The sequence below is a fragment of the Terrapene carolina genome, unplaced genomic scaffold, assembly GCF_002925995.2.
Source record: "Terrapene carolina triunguis isolate 2854851 unplaced genomic scaffold, T_m_triunguis-2.0 Scaffold238, whole genome shotgun sequence".
NCBI classification, from domain to species: Eukaryota; Metazoa; Chordata; order Testudines; family Emydidae; genus Terrapene; species Terrapene triunguis.
The window spans coordinates 14,564,646-14,579,955 of NW_020664589.1; the positions used below are offsets into that span (position 1 = coordinate 14,564,646).

At 45.5% G+C, this 15,310-nt stretch overlaps 1 protein-coding gene across 6 annotated transcripts in view; it reads left to right on the top strand.

Annotated features, from left to right (window-relative positions):
- The window catches only part of DAB2IP (DAB2 interacting protein), a 316,132-nt gene that overhangs the window by 115,715 nt on the left and 185,107 nt on the right, over positions 1 to 15,310 (top strand). For all 6 annotated transcript variants that reach the window (XR_003899889.1, XM_024211147.2, XM_024211152.2 and 3 more), the window contains exon 3: positions 12,220 to 12,338. Coding sequence is in view for 5 of the 6 variants with exons in the window: in XM_024211147.2 (XP_024066915.2) it covers positions 12,220 to 12,338 (119 nt within the window). In the remaining variant the exon portion in view is untranslated. The remainder of the gene's footprint in view (positions 1 to 12,219; positions 12,339 to 15,310) is intronic.

Sequence of the window (15,310 nt, forward strand, 5' to 3'; positions counted from 1 at the left end):
TGTTAGTCTCTAAGGTGCCACAAGTACTCCTGTTCTTTTTGCGGATACAGACTAACACAGCTGCTACTCTGAAATCTGCCTAATCTGTCTCTGGTAGTTCTAACATCCCTCTTACCACGGTCACGCCGCCTAGCTAGTGTACTGGTAGATGCTGTCCTTATTCATAGAAATGTCTATTTTGTTTAAAGTTTACTAATCTGTTTGCTTCCATCTCCTGCCAAGGTAAATTCCATAGGCTGTGTGTGTGTTTTCTGATTATCCTTTTTAAATGGCTGCCCCTTTTTCTTGCATTAGCGTGGAGGTTTCAGAGCCAGTATGTATCTTTTTTTTAAAGTTAAACTTTGTATTAAAGAAAATGAGTAGCACCAGCTAGAACTGAGCATCGTTTCGGCAGGATCTATCCAGCTTCCCCTAACAGATCTCTGCCAATGCACCTCACTGCTGACCTTCAGCATCTCCTCGTATTCCATTTCTGAGCCCCTACATTCTCCTATAATGTACATGAAACTTGAGTCCTAGCAGCCTCTGCTTTTTCAGTCTGACTGTCAATCATGCCAGACTGTGCAGCGCTTTCTGCGATGTGACCAAATATCTGTTGGGGACGACAGTGAAACCATGACACTCACTTTTAGCCTGGGACTCAAGCCAGGATATGAATCTCTGTGGGCCACATTCATAGTTGGTGTAAGCAGGTACAACTCCACTTGCTTCCATGGAGTTTCTTTGATTCATAAATTCTAAGACCGGAAGGGACCACTGTGATCTTCTAGTCTGACCTCCTGCATAATACAGGCCATAGAACGTCTCCAAAATCGTTCCTTTTTGAACTAGCGCATGCAGCTGCTTACATCAGATGCTTTGCCTAACCAGCAAGAGCAGTAACTGACTGCATCCTCGGTCTCCTCCATTCATGGCTTTTATACAAGTGCTGTTTTCTAGTAACAACAACCTGTCTCAATCAAATGTGTCTCGGTGACCGATCTGATTCCAGTCACATAAGGCAGCTCAAAGTCACCAGTCCTTTGGTAGCTTTTTTTCAGTCCTTCTTTTACCACACCCCATGGCAATCCATTCCATCGAGCGTCACTGCTGCCATCTGTGTACCCCAAGAATGGGCAGTGGTACGGGCGTGGCACTCTGCAATATAGACCTTTGCAACTCCCCTATTACACCTTGCTTTCTGCATTGTCGTTTGCAATTGAAATTGAAAGGCTAGTAAACAGCTCCCTATACGGAGCTTTCTTTTGGGCTAAAGACCATTTCATCTGAAGAGACATTTGGTCTATGTAATAGACCAAATCTCCAGGAGGAAATGTTTCCTTACTGCTTATTTACTATTCTGCTTGAACATGGTCTGTCTCCTGGTGTTTTGTTTGTATCGGGAGAAGCCTGGGAATTGTGACTGGTCAGTTTCAATGTGCCAGACCTTACCACTTGGCAAGGGAATACCCTGATTCTTGGGAAAAGTTGTACGATTGTCATTTGGAATCAACACTTGCTGATGGACAGCTCCAGGCTTGTGGTGCGGGGAAGGAAGCTGTTTTGTTTGCATTTTGTGTCTGCTTTTCCCTTTTGGAATGAACGGTGTGGTGCTAGGGTGCAGGAAAGATCCCAGGTTAAGAGGCCTGTGACCTGTTTTTCCCCACGTGATGGAGACACCAGCCTGCTTCTCCCTGCCCAGTTAACTGCAGCCCTAACCTGGAGGGACCCCACCTTTAGGGATGAAAGATTTATTTGGTCTCCTATTTAGAATCTCAAACTCCACTCAATAACCATTGGATAGTAACCGCCTTTAGGGGCTGTCTACGCTGCAGTCAGAGGCGTCATTGCAGCATGTATAGACATACCCGAGCTAGCTTTGATCTAGTTAGCTCCAGTAATGATGGCAACGCAGCTGCTGCAGCAAGGGCTGCACAAGCCTGTCTGGGACCTTGCGTGCTGCTACCACGTTGCTGCAATGTCACAGCTGCTATTATTTGAGCTAGCTAGGGTATGTCTGGAGTGCTGCCGTCCTACCTCGCACTGCAGCATAGACAGACCCTCAGTCATTCCTGACGTGGGCTGGTTTTGTAGGACATGTCTACAACGTATTTATTATTTCCTTAGCACAAGCTGCTGTAGGTGCCTTATAGACGAGTAAGAAGAGCAAGCTCCTGTCTCAAATAGAACCTGGACCAAGGAGACAAACATGATCAAGGGGCTCATCTCCTCTAGCGCCAAAGATGATGAGTCACAGCAGCAAGAAGTTTGGCAAAGGCAGTTTCTTCTTTGTGAGAGCCAGCGCGCCGTGTCTGTGAGGAGGCTGTTTCGCCCTAGTGTGGTACTTTCCTGGGCGAGGCCCATGCACAGCTCTCTGCGGTTTCAGACACAAACTGCCTTCTCTGATTGCTCTTCATTTCTGTTCTTCAAGGTCACTCTCGTCGTAGTTCCTGCATCGTTCATTGCTGATTGCCCAATTACCTGCTCCTACCTTCCTCGGGAATATTGCTCTGCCTTGTGCGGCTATGAAGTGTTGGCGGTATGCTAATCACGGAGCAGAGAACAAACAGGGCAGGGCAGGGTTGTTTTTGTTTTAACCCAAGAATGAAAGAGGCCAAATTGAAGAACCAGGTGATCCCTCCCGAGCGAGTCCCTCAGGATGCAGTGCGCGCTCTGGCTGCTTCCGGCAGGAGCTTTCTCTGTCGATCCAGATTCTTCTGTTGCCACTGCTCCTCAGAGTGTGTGAACACCCCTGCTTTGTAACCCAGCAGCCCTCCAGTACTACCCAGGGAATGCAGCCAGTATAGGGCCTTGGCTTGCCTGAACTTTTCACAGTGACCCGCACCTTCCTGAAGGAAAGATGTAAAGCACAAAGCACACTTACCTTGTCCAATCCATGAGCAGTATGGGGTGTGACAGCTGAGTGTGAGTACTTGGGAGGTGGCCATGCCAAGGCAAGAGGAGCGTTACTTCCCCAATGCAGAGGGAAAGGTGCAATGGAATGAAATTGAGCAGAGGAACATTTAGTCTGAGGATCAGGAAAAGTCCCTATGGGAGGAGGAACGTACTGGCAGGAATATATTTTATTTATTTGGTGAATGCAGTCCAGTCAAGCCAAGCCACAGCGTTCTTATCTATGACGTTCAAGGCACGAAGACCTCGGGGAAGTGGAGTCATTTTGCAGTCCTCAACAATGTGTGTCATGGTTTGTGGCCGGGAGAGCTTGTTAAAGGGGAGTCCTCTCCCTAAGGTGCAGTGGAACACCTAGGCCTGGGACACTTAAAGCAGGATGGAGCGGAGCACTGGAGAATAGACTGTAAACAGCAACCGTGCCTTAGCTGGAGGTGGGCAGGGACAAAATGTGACCTGCTAGAGCTTTTCTTTCTCTTTCCTCTGTGATTGAATGATACTTGCCTGCATTAAAATCCCCAGCCTCCTGATTAACCCCTGCTCATTCTCACTAACGTTGTTCGCAGTTTTGTGGCCCTGGCTAGACCCAAGCTGGCTCCTAGGTGCCTTTTCCTCCATTTTTTTCCCAATGGACTGAGCTAAGGATTTCCAATGACAGTGCAAATTGCATTAATCTCTTGCCATACAAGGGCATTGTTGCTAGGCAACCCTTAACAAGCTGCACTGTTTCTTGCATTCTGTGACTGCTTTGTGGCCTGGCTCACAAATATACACCTCTGTGCACTTCCATATTGTGTGTCAATGTCTGCCCCAGGTGCTCTGCGTGCCAGGGCCCACGCCTGGCAAGAGTGTGGAGTGATGGGTCTTTGACCTGCCAGGATAAGCATCTGTCACTGGACACACGGAATGTTCTTGGAAATATTTTCTCATGCTATTGGCTTTCATCCTAATCCCTCGTGTGTATGCGGGAGAGAGAGGCTTTCCTGGTCCCCTTTGGACACAGATATTTTAACATTCCAGGGGTCATTGCAACCTGGTTCCTCATGGATAGACTCTGCTTGCATTAGTCACCTGGCATAGGTGCCCCTCACTTCACCTCAGCTGGACATTCCTCTGTGGGTTTACAGGGTGGCTGGGGATAGCAGCTGAGGTTGGTACATGAAAGCATGAAAAGATAAATCTGAGAGTTTGCCACCCTCTTGCGTGTGTACAGGTTTTCTGCATTCTGCAAGGGTTGTGGGTATGGCTGTCTTAATAGACACATACTTCTCCTGGTCCAGTGACTAGAGTATTTGTTTCTCCTTTTGAGCTCTGATCCCTAATGCTCTGCTGACTTGTGAAGGGTTTTCCCCAGGACCCAGTGCCATGCATGCTAGGCAGACTCTCTCGATCAGCATGAGTTGGGCATTGTGATGCAATCTGAATCTGAGAGGTCCTCACTGGAGAAGTTTGCAAGGATAACTTGTAAGGTGAACTTAATGGGAATTTTCATGCAGCTGGTGCCACCTGGATTTCTCAGGTGAGGCTATGACTGATGTTTCTCTCTATGCTAGCCACTAATATGCCTATGCAAAAATGGCATGTGCCGAGAATGCACACTCTCAGGAAGGTGACTCGACAGAGGCTGTCTGCTTTTTAAATTCATGAATTGAGCCCTTTGTCACTTCTGACAGGATGACAGTGACGAGGAACAGCTTTTAACTTACAAGTTTAAATCGAATGAGTCAACGGTCATAAATGATATATGATCTATTCAAAGGAGCATCCCCCATACTCTAAATAAATATAAAGGCACTTGATCTCTGAAGGTTACTTCTATACATGAAATTCACTTGCTTACTTGTATCAACCGAAGGAGCCTGTTTTATGGCTTGCTTTTCCCCCCTCAGACTTGCAGGATAAACTTTTGACTCTTGAACTTTCCGTTGGTTTTATCTTTTATCTTTGTGCTCACTGGTGGAGTTAAATACAGACATGTTTTACAAGTCAATGGTGGCGTTATACACTGGTATCTTTGTCATGGTAATGAGCATATATTGAATACTGCCCAGGAAAAAGCTTTCATTTTATTTCAAATTCTGAAGATAACAAAGATAACTCACTTTTTTGTCCACTGAAACTAATAATACTTTGCATTTCTGTAGCATTTTCCATCTGAGAATCTCCAGCTGCTTCATAATACAAATATTAATGAACTTGTCTTTGCAGCATCCAAACAGTTCCCCATAGTGCTGATTTTGTTTCTTTCTCGCTTTATAATACCAATATCCAGCACCAGAGGTTGGTTGGTGTCATTTCAGTGAGCCGCGGTTATCTCGCGAAGGCTACCATCTTCTGTTTCCGAAAATAAGATTTAATTTAAAAAGCAAACAAAATGGTTAAGTCTTTGATCCTTATGGTTGTGGAGAAAACATTAATGTGATTCAAGCATAAACTGGCATGTTCACCTGACTCTCCAGACAGCCTGAAACAATAGCTTTGAAAAGTGTGAACTGCCTATATTCATTTCACATGCATGTTAACTCTGAAGTATAATGATGACAATTACATGTCAATATTTCATGGTTGATCAGTGTGCCAGAAAAGTGAAAGACAATAATAATTTGAAGCTCTATTGTGAATGAGGCCTCATTTTGGTGTCTCAAGTGTATGAAACTTGGTTTATGCATGGAGCTTTTTTTTCTCAGTAGCGTTTAGAAGAGTATCACTACTTTTTAGCTGTAATTTGATCCCTTCCTGTCATATATTTCAGTTCCTTTTGCAAACATCATCCACTAATTTAGCTTCAAAGTAACTTGTAAGACTACTTACTCCTATTTTATTATCATTTTGTATTGTGGTAGTATCAAGAGTCCCAGCCATGCCACTGAATCCAGTGTGTTAGGCACTGTACAAACCCAGAATAGAAAGATGGTCTCGGCCCCAAACAACTTAAATCTTTGCAAGGAGCTGAGATACTCAGAGACCAAAGTGACTGAGCATAATACAAGTCCCCAGAATAAAGAGACCCAGCCAGACTGAGAGTTGCCTATGGTCATACAAGAAGTCTGGTATTTCAAGGACCAGACATTGGGCTTGGTTCTCTATCTTAACCACCAGATCACCCATTTTCCCTAGAAACTGGACACCATGAGGTACAAAATACTGTATTACTCTGTAGTAATTACAGGTAGTCGTTTATTTAAGACTGGGATTTTTCTATTTGCATGTAACACTTCAACCGCAGTTGGCAATTTTATTACTGTGAATAGCTAACACATTACAGAAGATCTTTGAAAAATACGTAGCGAGGTTTTACTTGAAGTCAACCATAAAACTAACACAAAACTAGGGAAAACAAATCCAGTGGTTTCTCTGAACATATCAGTATATTGTTTACTGTGTGTGTGGCTTTTGGGTGGGACAGAGGTCCTGTGTGCTGTCAGAACATTTGTGTGCAGCTAGGCGGGATCCTGCCTGAAGCAGACAGCAGGTATTGGCTCTCCTGGGCCTTAGGGGAGAAGAGGCTGTGCAGGCCCAGCTATGGACCAGCTGGAGAAACGTGGGCATCTACGAAAAAACTGCAGGGGAGATGCAGGCAAAGGGATACCACAGTGCTGCATGAAAGCCAAGGAACTGTGGCAGGGGTACCACAAGGCTAGGGAGGCCAGCAATTGATCTGATGCTGAGCTGCAGACCAGCCTCTTTCACCATGAGCTGCATGCCATGCTTGGTGGAGGCCCCACCAGCACCCCACAGGCTGCTGTGGATACCTGGGAGGAGCATTAGACTGAGACCCCTGCCTGAAGAGTGAGGAACAGAAGGGGGGCTTGGGAGTCCAGCTATGCCACAAGCCAGGACCTGTTTGAGACTCCTCCACAGTCTACCCAGTCATACTAGCTGAGCATGGAGGTGTTCAGTGAAGGGGAAGGAACCTCGGGTAAGTGTGTGCATGTGTTTTCCCTGACAATGTTTAAATTTAAAGATTGTGCCCAGCCCAGCCCAACATGACACAGGTATCGACTTCTCATTGCTTTGGGTTTTTTTGGATGAGAAGAGGTTGCAGTACAACAAATGGAGGTAGAGTTGTATCTACTTTCTGTTCCCCTTTAGTGTTAGGTGGGGAGCGGGTGGGTGCGTGAAGCCGTTCACATACATAGGGATGTCCCTTGTATCCTCCTGAGAGGTCTTGAAACTTTCATGGAGATGTTCTGCAATCCTCTCTTGAAGGCATCTAGGGATAGCTGCCTTATTTCTTCCTCTGCAGTAGGATGATTTCCCATGCCACACTGCGATGACATATAGGCCCGGCCAGTTTGGGGATGCCGGTAGCAGCTATGCACTCTGTGCCTTTTGTTACCCTCAGGAGTGAGATTTCAGCTAAAACACTACTGCCTGGGGAAAACATTCAGTGGCTCCCCCATCCCTTGTGAAAGGAGAGCTCGGACTTCATGCTCGTCTTCCTAAATTTCTTCTCCTACCTGTGGGGTGTTAACTGCTTATGAATAAGCTTTGCCCAAAGGTGTAGGGAGAAGGAACCCACATCACATCCAGATTAACTGTCCTGTTTTGAAGTTTGCCTGTCTTGTTTTGAGAGGCGGGGCGATGGATGCAGCAGCAGATAAGGATAGCAGCCATTCCTCAAAGAAAACATTTGTTTCTTTTTCCCCCCTGTATTTTCTTATAATTTCAATCTCCTGTCCTGATTAGAGCAGTTGCATTCCAGAAGTGAGTCTGTGTTTAGGGAGACAAACCAAGAACAGCCAAGCCCTTCCGCTTGCAAAGTTTGAATTGCTTAGCTGCAGAGCAGGGAACCTGGACATCTTTTTATTTCTGGGCAATGGAGCACTGTGCCTGTGCTTCCTGTGCAGGCATTGGAACAGAGCAGGTCTCTGGGCAGCTTTCAGGTGTGCGCTGCAGAATACGCCCCGCTGACCCGAAAAGATCACTTCTTGAGCAGAGGAAGCATCCGCAGGCTCTTAACCCCTTTCACTGCTGCTCTGCCGGCCAAGCTGATGGAATGAGGCCATCTGGTAGCATTGGAAAGGTATTTCTTTGCTGTACCTCCTCATGTCTACCACCATTAAAGAGATTATTTATACATTAAGTGCTACTTTTTTCCATCTTGACAAGGCCTGATAAGAGTCTGGGGCAGCAGCTGTGTTGACCACGGAGGAAATACTGTTCTGTCATGTGCTGAGCACCCTCAGCGCAGTGCAGGACAAGGCCCTGAGTTTGGCAATATGTACGTCTTAAACAGAGTGTTCCATCCAGTTAAGAATTCCTCTAATAAAAGACCAGAAAGAGTGTACATAGGTGGCACACCAGGGCAAGAAGCTTGGTGGTTTGGTGTGTACGTTGGGTACAACCAGTTGGCATGGCATGATGGAAGGGGCTTGGTGGCACATCGGGCTAGTGCACTTGTCATTTGTTGCTGGAGACATATGTCCAAATCCTGGCATAAGTTTCTAGCAAATTGTCCCCTAGGGCCTCTCCAATGCTCTGTGTGTGTGTGTATCCACCTCCTGGAAGCACCTCCCAACATCAGCATAGCAGGTAATCTCCCTTTTGGAATAGCAGGAGCGTGCCACCAGGCTTGAGATGCATTGGCATGGTGGTGGTGTGGGGAAATTCCTCTTTGCATAGCACGTGCCAAGCTCTAGCTATGTCACCTGCTTGAAGTGCCAAGGACGGAGAACAGAATTCCAGCACGACAAAGACTTGCTGTTGATTATAAAGGGAAAGTGCTACAGAGGTGCATTGGCAGCTTTATGAAAACACTGAGCTCCTCTGACCTTTCTGTAACGTCAGAACTCACGGAGTGCAAGTTGAGTTATGTTGAGGAGGGGACTTATACAGGTTGGAGTTTCTGATGACTTTCCGGTGTGGTTGTTTCTGGAGGGATCCTTTGTTCTCCTTCAGCTTTCAGTGGATTGTCATTTGTATTATAGCCTATTAAACTGTCTTTGTGCTTCTGAATATTTAATCTATTTAAGATAATAGCACAATGTTTCCTATCATTTATTTATTAGTACTAAATGCTGCCCACGCTGAGGTAGAAATAGACCCTGCCCCAAAGAACTCTCAATCTAAGATTTATAAACAGCATATGGAGGACAGCAGAACACTCTATTCTAACCACTAGGGACTCTCCAGGAGAGTGTATCAAGACTGGAGTAGAGGAGTAGTGGTGCTGGAAGATGCAACTAGCATCCCCTCTAGAGATCAGAGTTCAAATCTTGTCTATGGTCACCAGTGAAGATGAGCTGGATGGTCTTATTCTACTTGTTGTTATACCACAAAAGCATTGCAGACATGCCCAAGAAACCAATTCCTGCTTGTTCTCTCTCTCTTTTCCTGGGGCAAGCCAGTTCTCCACTCTGGGTTTGAGTTACCCCATCTATAAAAATCAGGAATAATAGTTTCCCACTCTTGTGAAGTTCCTTGTGTATGAATGACACACACTATGTAAGTTTAATGTGTTGATATAATGTTATAATTTACCCACATTAAAATCTCTGACATCGAATTCTCCCACTGAAGCCGGCAATGAAAACTGAAAATGGCACAGTGTGTTCTCCTGCTGGTGGCGATGAATGTTAAAACAATGGGGAACAGAAGGAATGTAATGTCTTATTGCAATCTTCAATTTTAATTTCCAAGCCCTGCTCGAATCATCTAGCAATTGTCAAGATGTGAAATGTAAGATAGCGTGAGATGGCCGTGATCGTTTGTTACAGAAAAATATGTTTGTTGCATTCTCAGTTCCCTGTCCAGAGTTAAGAGCTGTTACTGGGTTTTAAAGAAGTGACTTGATAAAGTTACAACATATAATATTTTAGCTAGGCCTGCAGAGATAAAGGCAGTCCAATCTCATGCTTCTGGATTGAAGCCAGTTTGCCACAGGGGTTAGGGAAGAATGCACAATTGGCCAGTTGCATTTTTTCCCTTTGACCTTCCTCCGAAGCATCACGTATTGGCTGTTGCCTGTATACCAGGAGACCAGACTTGATGGACTGAGGGTCTGATCTGGTATGGCAGAAACTACAGTATGTCCAAGAGAAAGTTGCTGGATCTTTCTTTTTTGGTTGCCTTGGAGGAAATAATGGTACAGAGAGGCTATATGGGTGTGGCAAAATGCTTCTCCCTCCCTTTCAGAGCCCAGATACCCCACTGAGGCCAGTGATTATACAACTGGATTTAAACTGTTTAAATTCCCTTGGGTTTACTCTGAGGTGAATTTCACCCAGTGTGTGTTTAATGTTGGGTAACATATAAAAGGTCTGTTTCTCTGTGTGCTGGACAGGCAAGAGACTGTAGAGCGACATAGCTAGTGTGGGGATGTCTAAGGCGTGCATGAAAGGACAAGTGGTCTGGCAAGTCTATGAGGCAATAGATGAGGATGTAACCTTTGATGAGACTTATTGTTTGATGGGTTTTTTTTTAAAAAGACCCCCAGATTTGCTACTGCAGAGAGACCTTGTGTTCCCTTTGTCTGGGCTTCCTCTGACTTCCCTGTTCCATAGAGAGGAAAATGCTATAATGGCTATTTTCCACAGCTACAGTGCTTTCTGAAAGGGCTTCACTGTCTTGTGCATTTCTCTCGTAGCATGACCTGGTAGTCACATGTTCTGCTATGGATGGTCTAGATAAAACTTAGTTCTGAGTGCAGGGGACTGGACTAGATGACCTCTCAAGGTCCCTTCCAGTTGATTCTATGATTCTGTCCCCATTCCAATGAAACAAGTGGTTCTGAAAAAATGACTTGGCCTAGGAATACAGGTTACATGCCGCATTCATGGGGGACGTGGCCTCTGGGTGAATCTGAGTCACCTTTACCTATCTGAATGTCTGTTTTTTGATAGTTGCAAACTAGGTAGTTGCTTGTGAATCAGAAGACTGCATACACTGCCCCAGGAAGTCCTGGTACTGCAGGAACATCTTATCTGACCCATTGACACTGTGTCTGGGAATGAGTGTTTTTCTGAGAATGGACAAATTGAGGGGCTGTATTTCATTTAGCTGTACTTGGTTCTTCTCACAAGTCTCTTCTTGAGAGCGAGAGACACTATTTACACAATGCAGGCGTGCATTTGTTTATATTCAGGAGACACCTAGAGAGAGACAGAACCGGTTCCCAGGATTGGTTGGAAAAGTGGAATAGGCTCAAGCCTAGCATGGCTGAACATGCTCCAGGGGCCCCAGGTGTGGGGACTGCCCCAATTTACCTGCGAGTGAGGTTCCATTCTCTCGGATGTCAGAATCCTAGTTTGGGCTAAGCATGTCACCACCACCTCAGTGAGGATAGGACTAAGAAGAGGCACATGCTAGATCTCAGCTTGTGAAATAACTGGCCAAGGTGCTTGCTTCCATCTGCCTCAGCCCCCTGCTATGACCATGTATCCCAGAGAGGGGAATTGCTCTCTGGGCTCCTATCACCATGTTTTTGTTCCTTTTAAATGCCTTGTTACCTTATGGCCATTATGGCGGTCCCCTCAGCCCTTCTCCCATCCTGTAAGGGCTGGGCACCGTAGCAGCATGATTCTTTTATTGCCTTACTTTGTTCAGATTATGTAGGACAATAACTCATAGCAATAAGCAAATAACACATTAGAAGCTTTGCTATTAAAACATTTAATGCTAGCCTTAAAGCACTGCAGTGTCTGCTACTTATATTTCATAGGGGAGGGAGAGGCGGCACCGCGTATATGCTGTCTGTCCAGTATAGGTCTGTCCTCCCTCTATGCAGGTACTGAGTGTAGGATGTGTATGTAGGTTATTCTAAAGCTGCCCATTGTAGGAGTGGGGTGGGGGGGAAGATATTTGATGATACATTTTAAAACAGCCTTGTCCAGTTCCACTCGCCTGGAGCAAGCAATTGGGGGTTTTCGGACAGGTGAGTAAATGATTGTCAATCTCTTATTCCAGTCGCTGTGGCATGGAGCGAGTGAGTCCTTGTGCCTGGCAGAGAGTCCTGGCAGCAGTGCCAGGCTGAGTCAAACAGAACCGCGAGTCCGAATGTTTCCTCTTGTTGGGAGTTGCAATATGCTAGTCTTGTCTCTCAGACAGTATTTTTATGTGAGCTGATGGTTGCCAAGGTAACCGAGGCTTAGGGGAGTCTCGCGTCTACGTAGCTCGCTGGCCTCTGCAAGCGCTGGGAGCAGATGTTGGATGGAATCCTTGGAGCCGGGGCTGACAGCACGAACAATGCTTCCAGCAGTTGCAGCTGAAGGGTGCTGGAGAGAACAATTTGCCTAGTCGTGCTTGGGTGCAAGGGAGCAGGTTCAGGGCTCTCGCTCTCTCTCTTTTTTGGGGGGGGTTATAATTTAGTATTCTTGTCTCACCCCACAGGGGTTTCTCAGCCGTCGGCTTAAAGGCTCCATCAAAAGGACAAAGAGCCAGCCCAAGCTTGATAGGAACAGCAGCTTCCGGCACATTTTACCTGGCTTCAGGAGTGTGGACAATGAAAGGTAAGGGAACGTACGTGTGTGTGTGTGTGTGTGTGTGCGGGAGAGAGAATGAGGTTATTGATTTTCCTGGGCTTGCTAATATACTGCTCATCTCACTTGGAGCATAGGGCTAAATGTGCAGTAGAAGTGGGCTCATTTAATCACAGTGGGGGGCGATTTTAATTTGCAGAAGAGCAAGCAATGCAAATCCACCCTTTTTAGGCTATCAGGATTAGAAACCCATCTAGTCTACTTTTTAAAATTTGGTAATAAACTCTAAGCCCCTGCCCTGGCACGCAAATAGCTCGTGGATGCAGCTGCAGAAGATGAGGCTGAGGGAGGGAGGTGCTCGCAGACTGTTCTACATTGAGTATTACAGGGTCACACAACACTCTGCAGACAGCAGTGTTTAATAATATCAACTTACCGCTTCCACAAATCCCTCCTTCCTCCGGCCATCGACCCCCTTCATTTACTGGGCTGGATCCTTTGGATGCTTCTTCCTGCTGAGCCACGAGAGGAGCTTTCATCCGGGAGAGGGTGTGTTGTGGGGAATGTGCAGATGGATCAGAGGAAGCATTTGACATGGGATGGCTAGCAGGGGAGACAGATTTAAAACAAAATCAAAGGGGGTGAAATCCAGTTTTTATTCATTCTGAGCTGGAATGAGATGAGCCAGTGAGAGAGCCCTTTATCTGCTTTATAGATGTACATACGTGCGTGTTCATGTGACACACACACACACACACACACACACTTAAAGTGATGCGTATTTCTATATGAACATATTTATTTACTGACTCTCACAGATCAAGGTCAGAGTTGGCTAAGTCTGACTCCATGGCCAATCATGGAAATGAACCAAACGTTTGCTTGCAAAAGAGGAACCTTTCAGCTTTAATGTGAATCTCAATAGAGAGTGACACAATAGGAAAAGAGAGCCAAGAAAACTCCATGTATGAAAAATAGCAATGACCAGAAGCTAAGGATGATGTAGATCAACGGTTGGGAACATGTTGTAGCAATAGTGGCTTAAAACATAGTGTAGTCTTTGCTTTGGAATCCGCTTTGTACTTCTGTTTTAAAAGCAATGACAACATTTTCTTTTTGGCTTTATTTATTTGGGTAGGGAAATGGGTGTTAATTTTTGAAGCCCCATAAATGACAACAAGTGGTCTGTATTTTTCTTTGGTGCTGCCTACAAGCATCTCTCCTTCTGAAAGTGTCTGAATCTGAAAGTGAAAGGGTTTTGCTGACCAGAGCAACGCTGTATTTCAGAGGTTCGCATATGGAGAGGGAGAGCAGATGTGATGCCTCTGCTGAGATTTTCACGTAGACTCTAAGTAGGGCACTGTGTTCTGCGTGGAAGCCAAGTGAGCCTAGTTAGGCATCAGGGGATGTGCCTGTGTTGTTGCTGCTGCTGCTCCTCTCAGAGGAAGAGCTGGCTGCATTAGACACTGTTTTCTCTAAAATGTACATCAAAAGTCTAGCTAGAAGGTTTGTTTCTCTGTGTGAATTGGTAACATGGGGAGGGGACTTTACTGTTTTGTCATCCCTGCAGGGAAGGTCAAGGACCCAGAGTAATCACCACAAATTAGGACTTGTAACTTCCTTTCCCTTTCCCTTTTGTGGATAAGTCTCTCTCCCAGGGTGAGAATCTCAAGAGTTCTTGAGTTGTTAGTCTGCTGTCAGATACAGACAGACCTTCTGCAGCCTTCATATTGGATGGTTCTTTGAGTGGCTGTTGTAGGTTTTCAGTGTAGGTCTTCAGGGGTGGGGAAGAGTAAAGGTGACATTCACTAGCAGTGAACACAACCGCCGGTAGTTGTGCATAGGAGAGCTAAGGAACTGAAAATGCAAGATAGGGTGACCAGATGTCCCGATTTTTATAGGCTCAGTCCCAATTTTTGGGTCTTTTTCTTATATAGGCTCCTATTACTCCCTCCACCCCCATCCCGATTTTTCACACTTGCTGTCTGGTCACCCTAATGCAAGGTCTTCTGTTAGTGCAGGCATTGCCTCATAGACTTCCTCTCCTGCCACATACATTTGTGTTTGACTTGTAGGGGACCAGGCAATGCTTTTTTTCCCTCTCGAATGCAAGCGCCCAGCCTGTCCAGCTTTGATAGCTGTGTCAGATCCACAATACATGCTAATATCATTTTGCATAGGACCAGGAATTACAGATTAATCTTTAATTAAAGATTATGTCCTGTGATGAAACCTCCAGGAATACGTCTAACCAAAATTGGCAACCCTACATAGGACGTTGTCTTTGTCAACTGCTGTTCTCCTAGAGGTGAAAGAAATCTCTCAGCTGTATCTGCTGAGCCTCTCGGAGCCACACCCAAAGGTTTCTGTTATGACTGTTTAAAGTATTAAGTTAAGTTCCTATGTCTACAAAAAGCACAATATCCAAAGTTCTGTATGTAAAAGAACGTGAATGTTTCACACCATTCTTGCTCATTTTCCACACTGTTTCCTTGTGTTCCCTGTGACCCAAGAAGTGTTTCAGAGGAAGCAGCTTGGATCAGAACATTTTGCCTTTTAAACATTTGGTTGGTGACTCCATCTTGTATCCAGGCTGATTCTCCTTCCTATCTGGTGTGAGAAGCTGCGATAACCATGCATTATTTGTGCGTACCAGGGCTTCGTAGAATTTTGCTGGGAAAGAGATGCCATGGCAAAAGTGAGCAAAGCAAGGGATACAATCGAAACGCATGTGTCTTAAATATTAGCCCTGGCAGATTGTAGTTGTCAGTGTGTCAGCATCTCTGTTATGTATCATGCCCCTTAGTTGCTTTTTTCCTTTGATTCTCTCACATCTTGTCTATCCAGCTGTATATGGTACAAGTGAATAAATAGATAGTATGTACACGTGTACACACACACACACACACACACACACACACACAGATTCAGCCAGATAGAATACGAGGTATGCATCACACACACACACACACACACACACACACACACACACACACACACAC